The sequence below is a fragment of the Oncorhynchus mykiss genome, chromosome 11, assembly GCF_013265735.2.
Source record: "Oncorhynchus mykiss isolate Arlee chromosome 11, USDA_OmykA_1.1, whole genome shotgun sequence".
NCBI lineage: Eukaryota > Metazoa > Chordata > Actinopteri > Salmoniformes > Salmonidae > Oncorhynchus > Oncorhynchus mykiss.
In genome coordinates this window covers 53,669,294-53,693,033 of record NC_048575.1, presented here as the reverse complement: position 1 = coordinate 53,693,033, position 23,740 = coordinate 53,669,294, and the positions used below count along the sequence as shown (strand labels likewise).

The 23,740-nt window shown below is 42.3% G+C and overlaps 1 protein-coding gene and 1 long non-coding RNA gene across 5 annotated transcripts in view; one reads left to right on the top strand and one right to left on the bottom strand.

Annotated features, from left to right (window-relative positions):
• Positions 1–23,740, top strand: part of glt1d1 (glycosyltransferase 1 domain containing 1) — a 39,198-nt gene that overhangs the window by 10,672 nt on the left and 4,786 nt on the right. For 2 of the 4 annotated variants that reach the window (XM_021621369.2, XM_021621368.2), the window contains exons 4-8: positions 2,529–2,580; positions 4,632–4,668; positions 5,741–5,797; positions 13,891–13,989; positions 14,167–14,216. In XM_021621369.2, the coding sequence (XP_021477044.2) occupies positions 2,529–2,580; positions 4,632–4,668; positions 5,741–5,797; positions 13,891–13,989; positions 14,167–14,216 (295 nt within the window). Of the gene's footprint in view, positions 1–2,528; positions 2,581–4,631; positions 4,669–5,740; positions 5,798–13,890; positions 13,990–14,166; positions 14,217–14,515; positions 16,547–23,740 lie in introns of those variants that run through there. The other 2 variants (XM_021621371.2, XM_021621370.2) reach the window with 2 other exon arrangements.
• On the bottom strand, positions 12,134–12,413 carry LOC118937368. Its single transcript, XR_005034676.1, has 3 exons — positions 12,353–12,413; positions 12,209–12,232; positions 12,134–12,163 (listed from the first exon to the last, which is right to left on the bottom strand). It is a non-coding gene; the product is annotated as an uncharacterized LOC118937368 (long non-coding RNA).

Sequence of the window (23,740 nt, the reverse complement as noted above, 5' to 3'; positions counted from 1 at the left end):
TATAACAGACTGACCCTAGCCCCCTGACACAAACTACTGCAGCATAAACACGGGAGGCTGAGACAGGGGTCAGGAGACACTGTGACCCCATCTGACGATACCTCCGGACAGGGACAAACAGGAAGGATATAACCCTACCCACTTTGCCAAAGCACAGCCCCCACACCACTAGAGGGATATCTTCAACCACCAACAAGAGACAAGGCCGAGTATAGCCCACAAAGATCTCCGCCACGGCACAACCCAAGGGGGGCCGCAAACCCGGACAGGAAGATCACGTCAGTGACTCAACCCACTCAAGTGATGCACCCCTCCTAGGGACGGCATGGAAGAGCACCAGTAAGTAAGCCAGTGACTCAGCCCCTGTAATAGGGTTAGAGGCAGAGAATCCTAGTGGAGAGAGGGGAACCAGCCAGGCAGAGACAGCAAGGGCGGTTCGTTGCGCCAGTGCAATTCCGTTCACCAATACACTCCTGGGCCAGACTACACTCAATCATAGGACCTACTGAAGAGATGAGTCTTCAATAAAGACTTAAAGGCTGAGACCGAGTCTGCATCTCTCACATGGGTAGGCAGACCATTCCATAAAAATGGAGCTCTATAGGAGAAAGCCCTGCCTCCAGCTGTTTGGGACAGTAAGTAGGCCTGCGTCTTGTGACCGTAGCGTACGTGTAGATATGTACGGCAGGACCAAATCGGAAAGGTAGGTAGGAGCAAGCCCATGTAATGCTTTGTAGGTTAGCAGTAAAACCTTGAAATCAGCCCTTGCCTTAGCAGGAAGCCAGTGTAGAGAGACTAGCACTGGAGTAATATGATCAAATCTTTTGGTTCTAGTCAGGATTCTAGCAGCTGTGTTTAGCACTAACTGAAGTTTAATTAGTGCTTCATCCGGTGGCTGGAAAGTAGAGCATTGCAGTAGTCTAACCTAGAAGTGACAAAAGCATGGATTAATTTTTCTGCATAATTTTTAGACTGAAAGTTTCTGATTTTTGCAATGTTACGTAGATGGAAAAAAAGCTGTCCTTGAAACAGTCTTGATATGTTTGTCAAAAGAGAGATCAGAGGAACACTGCAATTTACAGTTGATTTGTCAGAGGACAAACCATCCACAGAGACAAACTGATATCTTTCCAACAGATAAGATCTAAACCAGGCCAGGACTTGACCATGCATACAGAATACATGCTAACAATTTTCAACTACTGTACTCTGGACAGTTCCCTTGCTTTTTTGCAATTTTAAATGTCTACCCCTGAACACATTACCAAAAAGCCCATGCAGTTGATCTGAAAAATATAATTCCAATAAACTTGCTATTGAATGAATACGTTATAATTTACAGTATCACATTTTAAGACCACACACACACATAACAATTGTATAATTGCTGCCTTGACTGCACTATGTTTATTTATATTGTCTCAGTAGTGGATAGTGCACCATAGAGGTTTGGCTGAAGTACAGTGAGAATGTGTGGGAAAATAAAGACAGGATTACTATGAGCTACCACTAGGAGAACTTCTGGGTCTGTATTACTGGCATGAAACAGTGAGGTTGAACTGTCTTACCAGTGAAGCTAACCCCAGCTGGGCTGGTTATGTGTTCTATCTTCGTGGGATCCTGCCCTGCCTCTAATGCTGCTGGCTAGTGGTGCATTGGCTCAGTATCTGAGCCTAGGCTATACGTCTTATTTCACAGAGAACTTTGTGTCTTTATTTTCAAGGGTGTTGTTTTGATTTTACAGCCCGTAAGACACCCATCTAGTATGAGTCTAAGGGATAATTGCTTCTGGGGAACACTGGTGTAATCTGGGTCACATGACTTCAAACGTCTCAGTCATGGCACCTCCTGCTGTTACCGCCTCTCCTCACAAACCTTGATCATGAAATTAATGTCACCCATAACTCGGCCTGTTGGCCCATTTCACAATCCTTACGAAATATAGCACATCACTGCCTTTTTGTTCAACATTTCCTTTGTATTCTTAGTAGGGCCCGACCGATGTATTGTTTCACCGATGTTATCAGCCGATATTGGCCTTTTTAAAATCCTATTCCACGACATACATTAAGTAGGGTGAGAAAAGGGAATGTCATGCTTCTCTGAACACTTGTGGCCATTCTCATATTGGACAATTGCTCCTTTGAAATGCTGTGTGGTAAATGTCACTTTTTCATGTCCCTGCTGGAAAACAGTATATCGGCAGATATATCGGTATCAGTTAGGTTTGTCTCCCCCAAAAATTAGAATTGTTATCAGACCCACCCAAAAGAACATGTTGATTCACGCACAAATCCTTCCTCAAACCAGCAGCAGCAACTTCTCCACCCTTACCTACGCATCCTCAGTTAGGAGGTTTGTGTGGAAGTTCCTGTCATATGCCTTTGATTTCTGCTCTGATATTTTCTCAACTGTTATTGTTTGGAAAGGAGTGACAGATGCTAACCCTGAAAGACTATTGTGTTATCATACTGTCCATGACCATTAACTGAAGTAATGGGTTTTCTTTTTATCTTTTTTTTTTACAGATTTGCTGTTGCATTTACTGACAAACTGAAAGCAGAGGCTGAAGTATTTCTGGTAGCTATGATTCATTCATCAGTTTTAACTCTGCTCGTAGTAGTGCTCACATATGACCATTTTAAACCGAGCAAGCACACTTACTGTAAAGTGGGGGTTCAAAGATGCCTCATTCAAGTACATGGCCAGGTGTGTTTTATGTCTACCATAGTGTTTAATTATAGTATGTCTCTAGATTATATAGTAACTGGTTCAATTAAATGTTCATATGAATCCGTATTGAGAACATGGCAGTTGTAAAGGACATTTCTGCTAATATTGTGCCAAATGATAAGTGTGATATGTGTAATGATGGCAGTCTAAAGGGGCAAGCCATCTCAGAGGTCATTGTAGAAGCGAGTTTTTTTCACTTCCAATTTACAGCACATCAAGAGACAGCAGGCACCTGACAGCCACAGTAAATAAAACAGAATGGTTTTACTAACCAAAACACAATATCCTGGCCCGTCCCATAATAGTGTGGCAATATAACAATATCACCATGTTTTATTTCCAGATTAAGCGGAATGGCACGCTTTATCGCTGTCATCTATCAGTGACAGCATGCAATCAGGGCAGGCGCAGTGAGACTGTGCTACGCTTTTTATTGAGACAGAAAACACACATGGGGGATAGATCAAGTCTAACTGTGTGATAGCATCCAGTCAATTACCTTTCCATCAACTGTGAATTATTGGCTTGGGCTCACCCCTTTCACTTGGTGATGACTGTTTATGCTTATTTTGCGGTGGTAATGCACAGTGCCTTCAGAAAGTTTTCACACCCCTTGACTTTTTCCATATTTTGTGTTACAACCTGATTTGAACATTTATTAAATTGATATTTTGTGTCACTGGCCTTTTAATACCCCATAATGTCAATGTTTACTAATTAATTACAAATGAAAAGCTTCAGTATCTTGAGTCAATAAGTATTCAACCCCTTTGTTATGGCAAGCCTAAGTACAGGAGTAAAAATTTGCTTAACAAGTCAGGGCACATGTTGGTAGATGGGTAAAAAAATAAAAAAAATAAAGCAGACATAGAATATCCCTTTGAGCATGTTGAAGTTATTCATTACACTTTGGATGTTGTATCAATACACCCAGTCACTACAAAGATAAACGCGTCCTGACTAACTCAGTTTCCGGAGAGGAAAGAAACCGCTCAGGGATTTCACCATGAGGCCAATGGTGACTTTAAAACAGTTACAGTTTGAAGACTGTGATAGGAGAAACCTGAGGATGGATCAATAACATTGTAGTTACTCCACAATACTAACCTAATTGACAGAGTGAAAAGAAGGAAGTCTGTACAGAATAAAGATATTCAAAATCATGCATCCTGTTTGCAATAGGTCACTAAAGTAAACCTGCAAAAAATGTGGCAAATAAATTAACGTTATGTCCTGAATACAAAGCATTATGTTTGGGGCAAATTGAAAACAACAAAAACATCACTGAGTAGAAATTCACCTTTCAGCAGCACAATAACATAAAAAAGGACAAATATACACAGGAGTTGCTTACCAAGATAACATTCATTGAATGTTCCTGAGTGGCCTAGTTACAGTTTTGACTTAAATCGGCTTGAAAATCTATGGCAAGAGTTAAAAGGCTGCCCAGCAATGATCAACAACAATTTAGGAAATCTGTTCCCAAATATTCCCACGCATAGAGAGGCATGTGTGATCGTATCCCAATATAATCAAGGTTTGAAATTATTCTGTTTTTGTCAAATACTATATCTGTTTGTGATTATTGCGTTCAATTTTCAGTGTATAAATTATTAATAACTGCTGTATATTCCGGCCACCTGACCAGAACATACAGCACATAATTTGTACACTGCAAATTGACCGCAAAAAATAAAGATAAAGTGTACGTTATGTTAACACATTATTGCTTACAGTTATCTGTGGGAGAAAAAATATTATGTTATGAAACTGCCTGTCACCATACTTGTTAGTTCTCCTTAGTGTCTTACCATGCAAATCATTTTGTATGTTTAAACTGCTGCATTAAACTTTCTGGATTTTTTCCAATATCATATTCTCTGTTTTCATTCCCCCAGCTGTCCCAAAGCAGCAAAATCTACGTCCAGCCTCAAGGTAAGCTCTGTAGGATGAAATATTCACTGCCCGTAGTTGTGCTTCCCTGTGTGTCTGTGGCAGTATTTTCTGTTGCAATAAGCAGCTTTGGCAGTTCTCCCACCACAACATGCTGCAGTAGAGTATTTTGAGTCGCTCTTGCCATTGGCTATCTGTCACACCACATGGGTCAGCACAGAGAGGTGTACTGTAGGTCTCCAAGCCGCATGTCTGCTGAGCCAATAGTGCCCAGCCCCAGCAAAACAGACCAGACTGCTGCCAGTGTCCTCAGCAAAACCTGGTTACAGAGAGATGTGCTAACCAACTGTATTACCCACTAAACATGTCGGTGACAAAACCCCCCCTGGAGAAGTACAGTAATGATGCATGTGAAAGATGTAACATGTCAACATGTAGCATTCCCAGATGTGTAATCTTACCTCATATGTTACACAGTAGTGGCTCATTGACATCACCCAATGTGGAGTATGTGTGATAAGTTGCACGGAGATGCAGAGCACATTAGCGTGTTCATATGGAGGAGGCCAGCCTAATTATAGATATGACCTTTAAGAAAGTCAGGATTGTCAGTAAATGATCATTAATCCTATGACCCCCGCCCTTACCTCCCACAGATGACCTACTGTATGTACGTATTCAGTGCAGTGCAGTCAAAAAAATATGATTTTTCTGTGTTTTATGTTTCTACACCATGAGGTTGGAATAATACTGTGAATTTGTGAAAATGATTATAATGTACTTTTAGTTTCTGAGCTGTTTGAAATAACTGTGTGAGATTTCATCTTGTTTTGCTGGGTGGGGTTTTTGAACTGTGATCAAATCAAATTGTATTTGTCACATGCACCAAATAAAACAGGTGTAGACCTTACTGTGAAATGGTGTAAAAAAAAGTGAGTTTAGCCCTCTGCTTACATTCAAAATACTCACAGTAAGGTACTTAATTGTTACCCAGAAATGATTTGATATTGAGATAAAAATGGCTGCATTGGACCATTAATATGACTTAACTCTTTCTTGGAAAATACAATGACCGATCTCACAGACACACTGTTTATTTTCTTTGGTTCTGAAGGGATCAAGACTGAGGCGGCTCAGAGTTTCTGCTGGAGTGAATTTCTAAGGCGCTCAGGTACTTTTTTTCACAAAAGTTAACATGGAAAGAAATAAAGGAAATAAACCAGAGATGACAGGTTTTTAAGCAACAAACTGAAGAAGACCTGGAGGACATGCACATTAGCCCTTTTCTCTCTCTCGCTCTCACCCTCTTCCCTCTCTCCTCGCTTGCTTGATCTACTCCTCTGTCCCTATCCCACCACCTCCATATTAAATGTATGTCATTACTCAAAGTAGCTTCCCCACACACAGCCCTGACTTGAAATGGAACATTGTAGGGTGATTTCCATCCCAGGTACATCAGAGCTCAGGGCAGTTCAGGGATGCAACCCTATGATTAATAGCTCTCCCATACAGGGCCATTCCTAACCATGTTTCTACACTGGTGCCAGTAATACTGATTGCCAACATTCACTTCCCCATTCAGTATACATGAGATAAGAGTGACTGCTCAGCTGTTGTGTTTTCTATGTAATATAGCTTCTGTATGATTCTTTGTAGTTTACTACTTTCTAATATAAAGACTGCCTGTGCTGTTTTTCTCTGCATGTCTGGGTGTGAGAAAGCATACAATAGCCTGGCTATCTGGATGTTGGACGGTGTATACTATGTGTATCCTGTACATCCATCTAGTACAACTTCAACTACCTTGTAACATGGAAACCAGAATTAATTAACAGTTACAAATTGTAGGCTCCTTTTTTAGTATTTATAAAAATAATGTAATAATTTTCATGCAGTCTTACGGTTAATAGATTCTTGTTGGATGCCTTTGTTTCCATGTTGTTTACCACATTAGTTGTTATATTCCCTCTTTTGTACTTTGACACAGGCCCTATTTCTACTCCCAGAATAATAATTATTCAATCTTCATAACTTTAATTCTCGGCTCTTCTCAGACACAACAAAACGCACTGGCAGAATCAACGCCTCCAGCGTCAGAAAGAGATCAATCCTTTAGCCTTTCCTGTCAACACTTGTCCCCTCCATGTCTTCACACACACTCCGGCACAGTGGGGGACTCTTTCTCATCTGCCTGTTTTCCTTTTCAATATCACACTTTTTTTCTTTCCTTTTGTTTTGTCTCAAAGTAAATCAGAACATGTTTGTTCTGCCAAACAAGGCTTGTTGTGCCCTCCCATGCAATTACACCATGACACACAGTGAGAATGGCAGATAACTAAAACTCTCCTCTTGTATGTAGGTTAGAGTAGGCCATTTTCAGCTCAAAATGTGTGTGTGTGGGGCTTTGAGGGTAGAATGTTAATCGAAGGGAGAGTCATGGCCCAGCGAGTGCACTCCAAGATACTTTTGCATATATAGTGTATGTGGACCCCCCTTCAAATTAGTGGATTTGGCTATTTCAGCGACATCCGTTGTTGACCAGTGTATAAAATCGAGCACACAGCCATGCAATCTCCATAGACAAACATTGGCAGAAGAATGGCCTTACTGAGGAGCTCTGACTTTCAACGTGGCACCGTCAAAGGATGCCACCTTTCCAGCAAGTCAGTTCGTGAAATGTCTGCCCTGCTAGAGCTTCCCCGGTCAACTGTAAGTGCTGTTGTTGTGAAATGGAAATGTCTAGGCGCAACAATAGCTCAGCCACAAAGTGGTAGGCCACACAAACTCACAGAACGGGCCCGCCGAATGCTGAAGTGTGTAGCATGTAAAAATTGTTTGTCCTCGGTTGCAACACTCACTACCGAGTTCTAAACTGCCTCTGGAAGCAATGTCCGTAGAAGAACTGTTCGTTGGAAGCTTCACAAAATGGTTTGTTGACCGAGCAGCCGCACACAAGCCTAAGATCACCATGCGCAATGCCATGCCAAGTATCGGTTGGAGTGGTGTAAAGCTCATCACCGTTGAAAACTCGTTCTCTGGAGTGATTAATCACTTTTCTACATCTGGCAGCCTGACGGACTAATCTGGATTTGGGGGATGCCAGGAGAACGCTACCTGCCCCAATGCATACTGCCAATTGTACATTTTGGAGGAATATTGGTCTGGAGCTGTTTTTCATGGTTCGGGCTACGGAAATCTTAACGCTACAGCATACAATGACATTCTAGACCATTCTGTGCTTCCACCTTTGTTCCAACAGTTTGGGGAAGGCCCTTTCCTGTTTCAGCATGACAATGCCCCCGTGCCCAAAGCATGGTCCATACAGAAATGGTTTATCGAGATAGGTGTGGAAGAACTTGACTGGTCTGCACAGAGCCCTGACCTCAACTCCATCGAACACCTTTGGGATGAATTGGAACACCGACTGTGAGCCAGGCCTAATCGCCCAACATCACTAATGCTCTTGTGGCTGAATGGAAGCAAGTCCCCACAGCAATGTTCCAACATCTAGTGGAAAGCATTTCCAGAAGAGTGGAGCCTGTTATAGCAGCAAAGGGGGGACCAACTCCATATTAATGCCCATGATTTTAGAATGAGATGTTCGCCGAGCATGACTTTTGGTCATGTAGTGTACCTCCTCAGTAGAACATGAAGCCCAGGCAACCCAGCTGCCTGATTGAAGTTGCTTCTCTCTCTGTATTACCCTTTGGTTGTGGTGAAACAGCCAAGGGCAGAGAGTGTAGTGTTAGGAAGATCCTGAGGCTGCAGCTCCATCAAAAGCAGAGTATCAGTAGAGTGTTGCCCCACTGCTGTGTGCGCTGTGGGGTTGAGGGTGTAGGCAGGTGCAGGGCAAATGACAGCAGGCTGGTGAGTGACAGACAGTCCTGGGGGATCACAGAGGGGGGGTGGGGGCCGGGTAAAGGCAGGGGTCTTCTGAGGTAGGGCAGGTTTTACACTGTAGGGAAGGGGGTTTCTGAGTCTGTCCAGAGTGAATACGCTGGCACCAACCTCCTCTAGAGGCATAACTAAACTACACCGTCTCTTCTAGAAAGGCATGGGGTGTACGGCATTAGTTAAGCTGAAAGAGGCCACAATTCTAAACAATATTGTGTTTATTTTCTCTAGTGCTGCCAAAGTGTGTAGGAATAGTAGATGTCAATGCAGTCGTTAGGAATATTCTTGGTGGCAATGGCAGTCCCAAGTCTAACTCCCTATGGTTTTCCCTAAATTCCGTTTAAATTAAGTTGGAAAGCTGCAGTGTTTCAGAAGCTCTTATTTAGCCTCTGTGTTCAGTATGTTTTACACTGTGGCAGTCTCCAGACGTACTGACAGGAGCCACGGAACACACACACACAACAATGACAGGGAGCTATGCAATGTGCCCCTCAACATCAAAGGCAGAAGAACAAAAAAGTGTTTATGCGATATAAGGGACAGGAGACAGGCAAAAAACAAATGCTGCTGGCAAAACAGACAATTTGTCCAATTCAGTTTCTCCCCTCAAGAAAGATGAATTGTTTCTAAGTCTCCAGAGGGTTTTATTTTCTCTATTTGCATTGGATTCTTTTGCCCACTTTGACAGGCCTGTGAACTATTTTTCCAGCACTCCTCCATTCTGTCTCCATTTAGATCTGAAGTCGGGAGGTTGTGTCCTAACTGACACCCGTTGTCCGCCCCTGAATTGGTGCGAGGAAATTCAGTTTAAATTAAACATAATTGTATTATTTCTCTATTGCATCATAGACATGCAGACATTTCACAAGGCAGGTAAGGAAGTCACAAAAACAGGTTCCTAGTCGTGGTGTTCCTCCAGGTCCCATAGGGCTCTTGGTAAAGAGAGGACGGAAGGGGAAATCAGGGAATGCTGAAGTATCAGGTTTCCAAGTCCGCGCTGCAGAGTCTTATGCTGCATAGACTGTATGGGGTGGATGGGAGATTTTGCTGATCTCACAAAAGTAACCAATACCCCAAAGGGCTCCACATCTTTTTTACTGGTTTGTTTTATATTAATAGAAGCTGTGATACAGTAGGGCCCTGTTCCCTACCCCACCTGGTGCTGCTTATGTCTTTTAATCATCCCTTTGTGAACAGTGCAGTGTTTTTGTATTTTATTTTGTATTGGTTTAGGCTGGGATTCAACAGTGCTTGCTTCCTCCCTACGCTCCAGCAGACCTGGGGTCAGTGGCCTGACTGTCACACACTCTGTGCGCTGTCATTTTAAGATGCTCTGTAATAGTATTAAAGGGCTGCCTTATCCTCCTGAGCTGGCCTTATCTGGCAGGAAGGGATTTCACTGTCTGTCACTGTAGCACAGTCACATGTTTACAGGCTCTGTGTGTGTGCAAGCAATTTTATTTGCTTGTGAGTGGGATTATATTTTCTTCTGAGTCCACGTCAGGGGTGGGTATGTATAGTATGTGTAATTGAGGTAGAGATTTGTTCCGAATTGATTGGTAGCTATTATTATCTAATATCCATATTATTATTATTTTCTAAATGACAAAATATAGACAAGTATACATGATTTGAAGTCTTATTTACTGACCATGCCAATCAAACAATTGTAGACAATTAGACATAGGTAATAATAGTACATAATATTATCCTCCAGTGTGTAATGGCTGTCTGTCTGATTCTTCTGGGTGTGCTGACCATACCTGTTAGGTCAATGACAATTTCACAATGTCAGAGACTAATGTGGATTTACAGACGCTTAAGTTAGAATTGCTGGCCGACCTAATGTGAGAAGGCTCTGGTTACTTTAATGCATCAGCTGCATGTTGGTCTAACATAGTCCTGGTTTGTTGACAACCTGTCTTGTTTCTTCCCTATGGTCAACCCTTTTTAGTCGCTGTAGTTGTCAGTTTACGAAAGTATGTCATTTAATTGCTGGTTGGCCAGATTGCTAACACATCTCATAATTGTAGGCCTTTTTAAAGTAATTGTGTCACCCCTGTTTCATTCCAAAAGCTGTCTGTATATGTTATTGTTTACTTGAGCTCTTATATTAAGCAGCCATCATAGGATGAGTTTAAATCTATGGTGCACAGCACATGAACCATCAGCTAAGGTAAGGGTCATTATTAAACCTCCTATTCTTCTTAGAGGTTGGAAGGAGTTCAAGAATTTGAGAATACTTTGACACAGACATGGAATTCTGTGAATTGCTATGGATTGTCTCCGGTAAAGGCACTCTCAGTTGTATCCTGAGTGCCTGCAACAGTAGATAGTGGTATAATCTTTCCACATGCCTCCATATTCGTTCACACCTTGACACAGTTGTAACCCCCAACCTACACCTTGACACAGCTGTAACCCCCTACCTACACCATGACACAGCTGTAACCCCCTACCTACACCTTGACCCAGCTGTAACCCCCTACCTACACCTTGACAGAGCTGTAACCCCCTACCTACACCTTGACACAGCTGTAACCCCCTACCTACACACAGCTGTAACCCCCTACCTACACCTTGACAGAGCTGTAACCCCCTACCTACACCTTGACACAGCTGTAACCCCCTACCTACACCTTGACCCAGCTGTAACCCCCTACCTACACCTTGACAGAGCTGTAACCCCCTACCTACACCTTGACAGAGCTGTAACCCCCTACCTACACCTTGACACAGCTGTAACCCCTACCTACACCTTGACCCAGCTGTAACCCCCTACCTACACCTTGGCACAGCTGTAACCCCCTACCTACACACAGCTGAAACCCACCTTGACACAGCTGTAACTCCCTACCTACACCTTGACACAGCTGTAACCCCCTACCTACACACAGCTGAAACCCACCTTGACACAGCTGTAACTCCCTACCTACACCTTGACACAGCTGTAACCCCCTACCTACACACAGCTGTAACCCACCTTGACACAGCTGTAACTCCCTACCTACACCTTGACACAGCTGTAACTCCCTACCTACACCTTGACACAGCTGTAACCCCCTACCTACACACAGCTGTAACCCCCTACCCACACCTTGACACAGCTGTAACCCCCTACCTACACCTTGACACAGCTGTAACCCCCTACCTACACTTTGACACAGCTGTAACCCACCTTGACACAGCTGTAACTCCCTACCTACACCTTGACACAGCTGTAACCCCCTACCTACACCTTGACACAGCTGTAACCCCCTACCTACACACAGCTGTAACCCACCTCGACACAGCTGTAACTCCCTACTTACACCTTGACAGAGCTGTAACTCCCTACCTACACCATGACACAGCTGTAACCCCCTACCTACACCTTGACCCAGCTGTAACCCCCTACCTACACATAGCTGAAACCCACTTTGACACAGCTGTAACCCCCTACCTACACCTTGACACAGCTGTAACCCCCTACCTACACACAGCTGTAACCCACCTTGACACAGCTGTAACTCCCTACCTACACCTTGACACAGCTGTAACCCCCTACCTACACCTTGACACAGCTGTAACTCCCTACTTACACCTTGACACAGCTGTAACTCCCTACTTACACCTTGACACAGCTGTAACTCCCTACCTACACCTTGACACAGCTGTAACCCCCTACCTACACACAGCTGTAACCCACCTTGACACAGCTGTAACTCCCTACCTACACCTTGACACAGCTGTAACCCCCTACCTACACCTTGACACAGCTGTAACTCCCTACTTACACCTTGACACAGCTGTAACTCCCTACCTACACCTTGACACAGCTGTAACTCCCTACCTACGCCTTGACACAGCTGTAACCCCGTACCTACACACAGCTGTAACCCCCTACCCACACCTTGACACAGCTGTAACCCCCTACCTACACCTTGACACAGCTGTAACCCCCTACCTACACTTTGACACAGCTGTAACCCACCTTGACACAGCTGTAACTCCCTACCTACACCTTGACACAGCTGTAACCCCCTACCTACACCTTGACACAGCTGTAACTCCCTACTTACACCTTGACAGAGCTGTAACTCCCTACTTACACCTTGACACAACTGTAACTCCCTACCTACACCTTGACACAGCTGTAATCCACCTTGACACAGCTGTAACTCCCTACTTACACCTTGACACAGCTGTAACCCCCTACCTACACACAGCTGTAACTCACCTTGACACAGCTGTAACTCCCTACCTACACCTTGACACAGCTGTAACCCCCTACCTACACACAGCTGTAACCCACCTTGACACAGCTGTAACTCCCTACTTACACCTTGACACAGCTGTAATCCACCTTGACACAGCTGTAATCCACCTTGACACCGCTGTAACTCCCTACTTACACCTTGACAGAGCTGTAACTCCCTACTTATACCTTGATAGAGCTGTAACTCCCTACTTACACCTTGACAGAGCTGTAACTCCCTACTTACACCTTGACAGAGCTGTAACTCCCTACTTACACCTTGACAGAGCTGTAACTCCCTACTTACACCTTGACAGAGCTGTAACTCCCTACTTACACCTTGACAGAGCTGTAACTCCCTACTTACACCTTGACAGAGCTGTAACTCCCTACTTACACCTTGCCAGAGCTGTAACTCCCTAACTACACCCCTGCAACCTTCCACTATCCTGCAGATCATACTTACTGTAGCAGTATTTCCACCTCTGCTGGTCCCTTTTATTACGTTGAGTGACAGGTGGTTGATGCTACTAGGAGTGTCATACTGTTGACAGTGAGTCACACTGCTGTGCCTAGTAGGCCAAAGTGTGTTATTAGTAGCAGGGTTAGCTGGGGAGAATGTGTTTTGATCTGCTTGGCAGGGCAGGTGTAGTTGTTGCTGGCAATTAGGTCCAGGCCCACTGCAGCCAGCCAGTTCCTCACTGATCTGGGGAAGGGGGGGGGGCATGGAAAGTGGATGATCTGAGAAAATAACATATTTAGTTTGTCTGTCTCTCAATTAATGTTGCTTCTACAGTATAAAAGCACAGATGTGGTTATTCTGATATTGAGTCAGTCAATTTCAATTTAGGAATGCACCCATGTGACTCCCCGCTGCTGTATTGCACATTTATATGAAACTGATCTGTCTGTATGACAACTTCCCAATGCTTTTCAATAAACCACCGCTTCTGTTCTCCGTCAATGTTTCTGCTGTGATGTGAAAGATTTGTTAGAGCATTAGTCACTGCTGTCTCTTCCTCATTCCCATTGGCTGATGAATGGCTGTCATTATCTGCTGTAGTAGTTTCCCTGTTCAGTATAATGGGTTGTGATGCACTGCTCTAGCTACCTGCCTATCTGTCTGTTCCCAGGTGTGAGTGGGGAGGATGTGGAGGACCTGCATGTGTTCCTACTAGTCTGTGGCCTGAGGAGAGTGAAGGATCCTCTCTATCTGCTGGAGGCATTCTCAGGTACAGGGATTACATCCTCTGCCATCACTTTCACTGGACACAAGCCCTGCTACAATTACATGCTCTGATCTTGTATTTGAGCTAATTTTACATTTGTATTGCCACACAGAAGCACTTGGAAAGTAAATTAAATGCTGGTTGGCTGTCAGTCACTGTTTCTGGTTTGATGTCTTTCAGAGTGGCACACTGAGAATCCCCTGGTAGTGCTCATCATCATCGGGCCTAAGGTGAGTGACCATAATAGGATCAGGGTGATTGTACAGCTAAGAGGTCAAGCCTTCTTTACCTCCTTTACTGTCTGCATTGGTCTGTTAAAGCAGATCAGTGCATGGCCCGCAACCTGCCTCTGGAGGTAGGTCAAAGGTTCCTCTAATTGGATGTAGCAGAGATAACAGCATTAGCTGGCATAAGCTGGAATAACAAGCGGCTCGCGAGCCACAGTCTTAGGAGCCAGGGGGAGTTACAGTTTCAGTGCTGGGCTGGCCCCACCCGCCTGACTCTCTGCCTTCCTGTTCTCTCAGAGCAGCCAGCCCACTGTGCTGCTGCAGTGCAGACGCTGGACGAGCCCCAGCACCAAGACATCTGCTGGGCTAGTCTGGGCCACCCAGGGGTTTCCACCCTGCCAGGTGTACGGTCACACTCCACTGGGCCCCGGTGTCATGGAGGGCAGCATGGGATCAGACTACTGATGTCTCTCTCTCTGTCACATATTGTGTGTTAGCAGAGGGCAGTGGTTAGCTTGATTTCAAAACAATTATTAATTTGTATATTTTATTTACAATTATTATGACCAGCTTATGAAATAGCATTGATTTCAAAATGCACTTTCACTGTCATGATTCTTTCGTTGCTATTTTTCAAAGTCTCTGTGTTGCATTGACATGATAGTTGATAAAACCTGGTCAAAAAGAGTAGTGCCAGAATGCCCGATGACATCAACTTTACTGCATAGTAGCAGGAGGTGTCACCTCTAGCACTAAAACACAAACGTTTTCCACTGATTTGATTGCAGTCTACTTTCCGTGGATGAGTATTGATCTTCTGAGAAGGGCTGCCAAAGAGAGGCTGTATCTTAGCTGTCAATGTCCACCTTGTTGCTTTTACTCCTGCTCTCTTTTCCTGTGTGTTCTCTGCCATTGGCATTTTCCTATTGATTCTGTGTGGGCCTCCTCCCACAGACCGCTTTAATCACGCCATCAAATAATATATTTTTTATATATTTTTTTTCTCCTACTCAAATGTTTTTTTTTTAAATGATTAACTGTCTCTCAAACAGCAGTATCATAAAAAAGGTATGTTGTGTTTTTGAGTAGAATTGGCCAGGGGCACACTGTCTCGGCTGATGTTTTACATGTACTTCCTGCTCTGCTATGGTTTGTGTTGTTTGATAAGAAGATTCAGTGAAAGCAGAGCCTTTTTAGTGATTTTAATGTAGACGACATCAAAGGAAACAGTGGTGCCTGTGCTCAAATGTATTTGTGTTCGCTAAGATATGAAGGCAACAAAATGTGTTAAATGTTAAATGTTAAATGATGATGTATTGCTAATTATTAAATGCAAGATAATGTAGTTGTTTAAGGTCGATCGGGGAAGGTATGATGTCTCTCTCCAAACAAATTCACACAGGTTCTGTTATTCTGTCTAGGTTGTTAAATTGATTATATTACCAGTAATCCATTCATATAATGATCTCTGTATAAGTACTATATCAAGGACTAGCAATCACTGATGTCATACTTATATTGTCTCCCTGACCCTTTTTTTTATCTTTGTAAATCCTAGCTTTGTTTCTGGATGTTGAGTATTCTCAAGTAAGATTATTTGCATGTGAAACACAAATGCGCATTAAATATCACATTTAAATTCTGAAAAGCGATAAGCATGACAATAAAACCCCAAAAAATGAAACCGCAACTTGCGTGCAGCATCTTTGACCTAAATTGCTATGATGCTAGGACTTTGCGGTGGGCCAGCTAATGCACGCAAATCCCACAGCGCAATTAATCAGATTGGGCACCCACCCCACCCTGACCCCAATCTCTGAAAATACAGGATTTTCAGATAATGATTTGGGCATGTTAGAAATGATAAGCTGTGACATTGTTGTATCTCTTATGGTCATGATTAAGGTATGGCTGCCGTGTGTCATGGAGGGTAGAGGTACAGAGCCGTCTGAAAATGTTCACACCACTTGAGAATTATCCCACATTTCGTTGTGTTACAGCCTGAATTCAAAATGGATTAAATAGATGTTCTCTCTCACCCATCTACACACACACTATAATGACAAAGTGAAAACGTGTTTTTAGACATTTTGACAAAGGTATTGAAATACATAAATATCTCATTAACATACAGTGCCTTCAGAAAGTGTTCACAACCCTTGACTTTTTCCACATTTTGTTGTGTTAGGGATGGATCGAAATGTACAGAATGGTTACCTGGAGGGAAATGGGGGAGGGTCATGCTTTTTCCATTTCAGTCAAGGGGAGAGTTTAGTATTTATTTATTTATTTTAAATCTAGTTCAGTGGAAGGTCATGTAATTTGCAATTGATGATATGTCTATATTTCTCTGTTTTAGGCTATATATCGATGTGTGCCCGATGCCACCCCTTATCTCTGATGCTCTGCTGGGGGTGCAATATCAAGTGCACCTATAGGCTATTTACCGTGGCAAGCAAAAGTATGTGAACCCTTTGGAATTACCTGGATGTCTGCATAAATTGGTCATCAAATTTGATCTGATCTGCATCTAAGTCACAACAATAAACAAACATAGTGTGGTTAAACTAATAACACACAAATTATTGTATTTTTCTTGTCTATATTGAATACATCATTTAAATATTCACAGTGTAGGTTGGGAAAAGTATGTGAACCCCTAGGCTAATGAACCCCTAGGCTACTTCTCCAAATGCTAATTGGAGTCAGGAGTCAGCTAATCTGGAGTCCAATCAATGAGACGAGATTGGAGATGTTGGTTAGAGCTGCCTTGCCCCATAAAAAACACTCACCAAATTTGAGTTTGCTATTCACAAGAAGCATTGCCTGATGTGAACCATGCCTTGAGCAAGAGATCTCAGAAGACTTAAGATTAAGAATTGTTGACTTGCCTAAAGCTGGAAAGGGTTACAAAAGTATCTCTAAAAGCCTTAGTGTTCATCAGGCCACGGTTATACAACTTGTCTATAAATGGAGAAAGTTCAGCACTGTTGCTACTCTCCCTAGGAGTGACTGTCCTGCAACAATGACTGCAAGAGCACAGCGCAGAATGATCAATGAGGTTAAGAAGAATCCTAGAGTATCAGCTAAAGACTTACAGAAATCTCTGGAACATGCTAACATCTCTGTTGACGAGTCTACGATACGTAAAACACTAAACAAGAATGTTGTTCATGGGAGGACACCACGGAAGAAGCCACTGCTGGTCCAAAATTCCTGCTGACCGTTGTGCAGGTCTGATCCAAACTACAGAAAACATTTGGTTGAAGTTATTGATGCCAAAGGAGGGTCAACGAGTTATTAAATCCAAGGGTTCACATACTTTTAACACCCTGCACTGTGAATGTTTACACGGTGTGTTCAATAAAGACATGAACAACTATGATTGTTTGTGTTATTAGTTTAAGCAGACTGTGTTTGTCTATTGTTATGACTTAGATAAGATCAAATTGTATGACCAGTTTATGCAGAAAACAAGGTAATTCCAAAGGGTTCACATTTCTTGCCACTGTAGTGTGGTCTCAATCAAATGCACTATAGACAATAGGCTATGCTCGGAGAAGCACACAGTAAAGTTATATTTCTAAGATGGCTGCTGGGATGGTGTAAATAAAACTAGATTGCATTAAACACTGCAATGGATATTAGAATACTGAGCCCAGCCTGCTCTGCTCTTGCTGATCAAAAACGTTTGTTGCCTAACCAATGCTGTGTAGGCCTACAGTGGCATTTTCAGAAGGAGAGTCAAATGCTTCTTCCGAATTGTATTTTGATTAGGCTTAGTCCCAAAAATCTTGCACGCGGACGAGCCTATAGCCTATGTTCTGTTCAGTTTGAGAAGGAGAGCGCAGATGAAAAGGAGGACCGGAGGTCAACTTGGATAGCTTGCTATTACTATAATTGATTTGATTACAAACAATGTTTCTTGCCCATGATGTGTATATATATCAGAGTTATTGACAATAAGCCAGATTCGAGTAACTTAAAATGTCATGCTGAAACTTGAAGCAGCAGCAATGCACCCACAATGCATCCTTTAAATAGCCTACCTCTGTGTCAGTGAATGTCTGTTAAGTTAAAACCAAGGCTCAAATTGAGGGAGTATGAGAGGATATGCCATAGGCCTACCTTTTTATTGAAGAAAATTGCAAAAAGCACAGGCCTGCCCCTTGTTAGCTTAAGATTTGAAAGAAAATTAAATGGATCCAATTGTATAAAGTGATCTACAGTATACCAGCGCTTTGGTCAGCGATGCTAGAAACAAGCTGTAAAATACCCAGGAAAATGTGACTCCAATGCATATGAGGAGATCCTTGTTTTTCTTCTTTGACATTCAGAAGCTACAACCTTCTATAGCTGAGGATACTTTGCCTGGGAAGTAAATCAATTCTATCAATTGAATAAGCTGTTCACTTTTGGCACAATAGAATATGTTTAAACCCAGACAGCTTTTAGGGAAACACTTGGGTTAAGCAACAGAAGAAGAGTAGCCAGCAGTTAAAGCTGACATTTTTCTGCATCTGTAGGCCTACTATGTCTGGGGGTGGTGGAAGATAGGTCCAACTTTTGAAAATACCATGCTCAAATTCCTAAGTATTTGCAAACAGGGACAGTGTTGTTGCAAACAAGAAGCGTATTAGGCATTGGAACAATATAAGATTAACACAGGCCTATCTCTCTGTCCATTCTTGGCTTGTCATTTGTGTGGTATAAAAAAATATTCTGCTAATGTGTAGAATTGCATGAAATGTTTTAAATTATTTTATTTTCTCGGACTTCCAAATATGATGATAGGTTCATGTATTGTGTTTACTATGAAGGAGATCTTTCCACCCCTACTCTTGTCCACAATGGTCTGCGAACCCACAACCTGGCCCGCAGTCCTTCCTGCGTTGCCATGTAATGCTTACAGGATGAAAAACAGTTTCTAGAACTGCATATCTACAGCTCTGGTCTGTCCAATAATTGAGGGTAAATGGTAGACATGTTCTCTGCTATCCATTTTGTTTTAATTATTATTTTGGGTATAGGGGAGGGTCACTTTTTTGAGGGGGGGGGGGGTGTGTTCAGGGGAGGTTTAGGTCCAATATATTTTCATTTCAGAAAGGTCTGAAATCAGTTAAGAACAAATTCTTATTTACAATGACTGCCTACTTCATGTAACCCTTATTGTAAATAATGTTCACTCCCTTACAGCCTGAATATTTAAAATATTTAGTCACTGGCCTACACACAATACCAATAGTTTTCAGAAATGTTTACAAATTAGTAAAAAAAATCAAGAGTCAATGAGTGTTCAACCCCTTTGTTATGGCAAGCTCAAATACATTCAGGAGTCAATACATTTTACAATCATGTACAGAATAAAAACCCCTGAGTCATGACATGTTACAAACACCTTTGGTAGTGAGTCTGTGAGTCTTCCTGGGTAAGTCTCCAAGAGCTTTGCACACCTATATTGTACAATATTTGCCCATTTTATTCTTTAAATAATTATTCAAGCTCTGTCGAATTGGTTGTTAATCATTGCTATAGATTCTCAAGCATATTTAAGTAAACTGTAACTTGGCCACTTGGGAACAACTCTAGTGGAGATTTGGTCTTGTGTTTTGGGTCATTGTCCTGCTGAAAGGTGAAGGTGAAGCAGACTGAACCATGTTTTCCCTCTAGGATTTTGCTTGTTCTTAGCACCATTCTGTTTATTTTTACCCTGAAATTCCCCAGACCATATCAATTTCAAGCATACCCATAACATGGTGCAGCCACAACTCTGCTTGAATATATGAAAAGTGGTACTCAGTAATGCCCTTAACATAACCCTTTCATATTCAGGATTTTTTTTTGCAGTATTATTTTATTGCCTTGTTGCAAACAGGATGCATGTTTTGGAATATTTTTATTCTGTACATGCTTTCTTCTTTTCAGTTTGTCAGTTAAGTTAGTATTGTGGAGTAACTACAGTACAATGTTCTTGATCCATCTTCAGTTTTCTTCTATCACAGCCATCAAACTCAGGTACTGTTTTAAAATCACCATTGGCCTCATGGTGAAATCCCAGGGCAGTTTCCTTCCTCTCCGGCAACTGAGTTAGGAAGGTGACTATCTTTGTAGTGACTGGGTGTATTGATACACCATCTATAGTGTAATTAATAACTTCACCATGCTCAAAGGGATATTCAGTGTCTGCTTTATTTGTTTTTACCCATCTCCCAGTAGGTACCCTTCTTTGTGAGGCATTCGAAAAGGGAAAGGGGATACCTAGTCAGTTGTACAACTGAATGCCTTCAACTGAAATGTATATTCCACATTTAACCCAACCCCTCTGAATCAGAGAGGTGGGGGGCGCTGCCTTAATCGAGAACCACGTCTTCGGGACCCGTGGGTTAACTGTCTTGCTCAGGTGCAGAACGACAGATTTTTACCTTGTCAGCTTTGGGATTCGATCCAGTAACCGAGCCAAAACCTCCCTGGTCTTTGTGGTTGAATATGTGTTTGAAATGTACTGCTCAACTGAGTGACCTTACAGATAATTGTATGTGTGGGGTAAAGAGATGAGGTAGTCATTCAAAATCATGTTAAACACTACTATTGCACTCAGAGTGAGTCCATGCAACTTATGTGACTTGTTAAGCACCTTTTTAATCCTGGACATATTTAGGCTTGCAGTGACAAATGGGTTGAATACTTATTTCAGCTTTTCATTATTTATTCATTTGTAACATTTCTACTTTGACATTATGGGGTATTGTGTGTTGGCCAATTCAGGCCAACACAATCTGGAAAAAGTCAAGGGGTGTGAATACTTTCTGAAGGCATTGTATATTTCAATACATTCTTGAAATAGAAACGAATGCTCAAGCTCATTAAATATACTGAACAAAAATATAAACGCAAAATGTAAAGTGTTGGTCCCATGTTTTATGAGCTGAAATAAAAGATCACAGAAATTGTCCATATGCACAAAAAGCTTATTTCTCTAAAATGTTGTGTACCAATTTCCTTACATCCCTGTTAGTGAGCATTTCTCCTTTGCCAAGATAATCCATCCACCTGAAAGTTGTGGCATATCAAGAAGCATGATCATTAAACAGGTGCACCTTGAGCTGGGGACAATAAAAGGCCACTCTAAAATGTGACGTTTTGTCACACAAAACAAAGCCACAGAGGGAGCGTGCAATTGACATGCTGACTGCAGGAATTTGGCAGTATGTCCAACCGGTCTCACAACCGCAGACCACGTGTAACCATGCCAGTACAGGACCTCTACACCCGGCTTCTTCACCTGTGGGATCAGCTGAGACCAGCCACCCGGACTGCTGATGAAACTGTGGGTTTGCACAATCGAAGAACCGTCTCAGGGAAGCCCATCTCCATGTTCGTCGTTCTTACCAGGGTCTTGACCTAACTGCAGTTCAGCATCATCACCAACTTCAATGGTTAAATGCTCACCTTCAATGGCCACTGGCACGTTGGAGAAGTGTGCTCGTAACAGATGAATCCCGGTTTAAACTGTACCGGGCAGATGGAAGACAGCGTCTATGGTGTCGTGTGGGTGAGCGGTTTGCTGATGTCAACATTGTGAACAGAGTGCCCAATGGTGGCGGTAGGGTTATGGTATGGACAGGCATAAGCTATGGACAATGAACGCAATTGCATTTTATCGATAGCATGAGATACCGTGATGAGATCCTGAGGCCCACTGTCGTGCCATTCATCCTCTGCCATCACCTCATGCTTCAGGATGATAATCAAATCAAATTTATTTGTCACATGCACATGGTTAGCAGATGTTAATGTGAGTGTAGCGAAATGCTTGTGCTTCTAGTTCCGACAATGCAGTAATAACCAACGAGTAATCTAACCTAACAATTCCAAAACTACTACCTTATACACACAAGTGTAAAGGGATAAAGAATATGTACTTAAAGATATATGAATGAGTGATGGTACAGAACAGCATAGGCAAGATGCAGTAGATGGTATCGAGTACAGTATATACATATGAGATGAGTAATGTAGGGTGTGTAAACAAAGTGGCATAGTTTAAAGTGGCTAGTGATACATGTATTACATAAAGATGCAGTAGATGATATAGAGTACAGTATATACATATGAGATGAATAATGTAGGGTATGTAAACATATTAAGTAGCATTGTTTAAAGTGGCTAGTGATATATTTTACATCAATTTCCATCAATTCCCATTATTAAAGTGGCTGGAGTTGAGTCAGTGTGTTGGCAGCAGCCAGTCAATGTTAGTGGTGGCTGTTTAACAGTCTGATGGCCTTGAGATAGAAGCTGTTTTTCAGTCTCTCGGTCCCTGCTTTGATGCACCTGTACTGACCTTGCCTTCTGGATGATAGTGGGGTGAACAGGCAGTGGCTCGGGTGGTTGTTGTCCTTGATGATCTTTATGGCCTTCCTGTGACATCGGGTGGTGTAGGGGTCCTGGAGGGCAGGTAGTTTGCAAATACACGGCCCAAATACACAGCCCTATGCCACAAGGATCTGTACACAATTTCTGGAAGCTGAACATTTCCCAGTTCTTTAATGGCCTGTAAACTCACCAGACATGTCACCCATTGAGCATGTTTGGGATTCTCTGGATACGACAGTGTTCCAGTTCTCACCAATATCCAGCAACTTCGCACAGCCATTGAAGAGGAGTGGGACACCCTTCCATAGGCCACAGTCAACAGCCTGGTCAACTCTATGCGAAGGAGATGTTGTGCTGCATGAGACAAATGGTGGTCACACTAAATGCTGACTGGTTCTGATCCACACCCCTATTTTTTTTCTTCTTCAATTGACTGATTTCCTTATGAACTCAGTCAAATCTTTGAAATTGTTGCATGTTGCGTTCATATTTTTGTTCAGTGTAGTTAAACAGCATAAAGTCTAATGTGCTTTGAGGGGAACATACAGTTTTTATCAACAGATAAATATAAGTATAAGTATATATTTTATATATGTATATATATTTGTGTATATATTGATATTATATATGTATACAGTTGAACTCGGAAGGTTACATACACTTAGGTTGGAGTCATTAAAACTCGTTTTTCAACCACTCCACAAATTTCCTGATAAACTATAGTTTTGGCAAATCGGTTAGGACATCTACTTTGTGCATGACACAAGTAATTTTTCCAAAAGTTGTTTACAGACAGATTATTTCACTTATAATTTACTATATCACAATTCCAGTGGGTCAGAAGTTTACATACGCTAAGTTGACTGTGCCTTTAAACAGCTTGAAAAATTCCAGAAAATTGTGTCATGGCTTTAGAAGCTTCTGATAGGCTAATTGACATAATTTGAGTCAATTGGAGGTGTATCTGTGGATGTATTTCAAGGCCTACCTTCAAACTCAGTGCCTTGTGGCTTGATATCATGGGAAAATCAAAATAAATCAGCCAAGACCTCAGAATTTTTTTTTTAGACCTCCACAAGTCTGGTTCATCCTTGGGAGCAATTTCCAAACACCTGAAGGTACCACGTTAATCTGTACAAACAATAGTACAC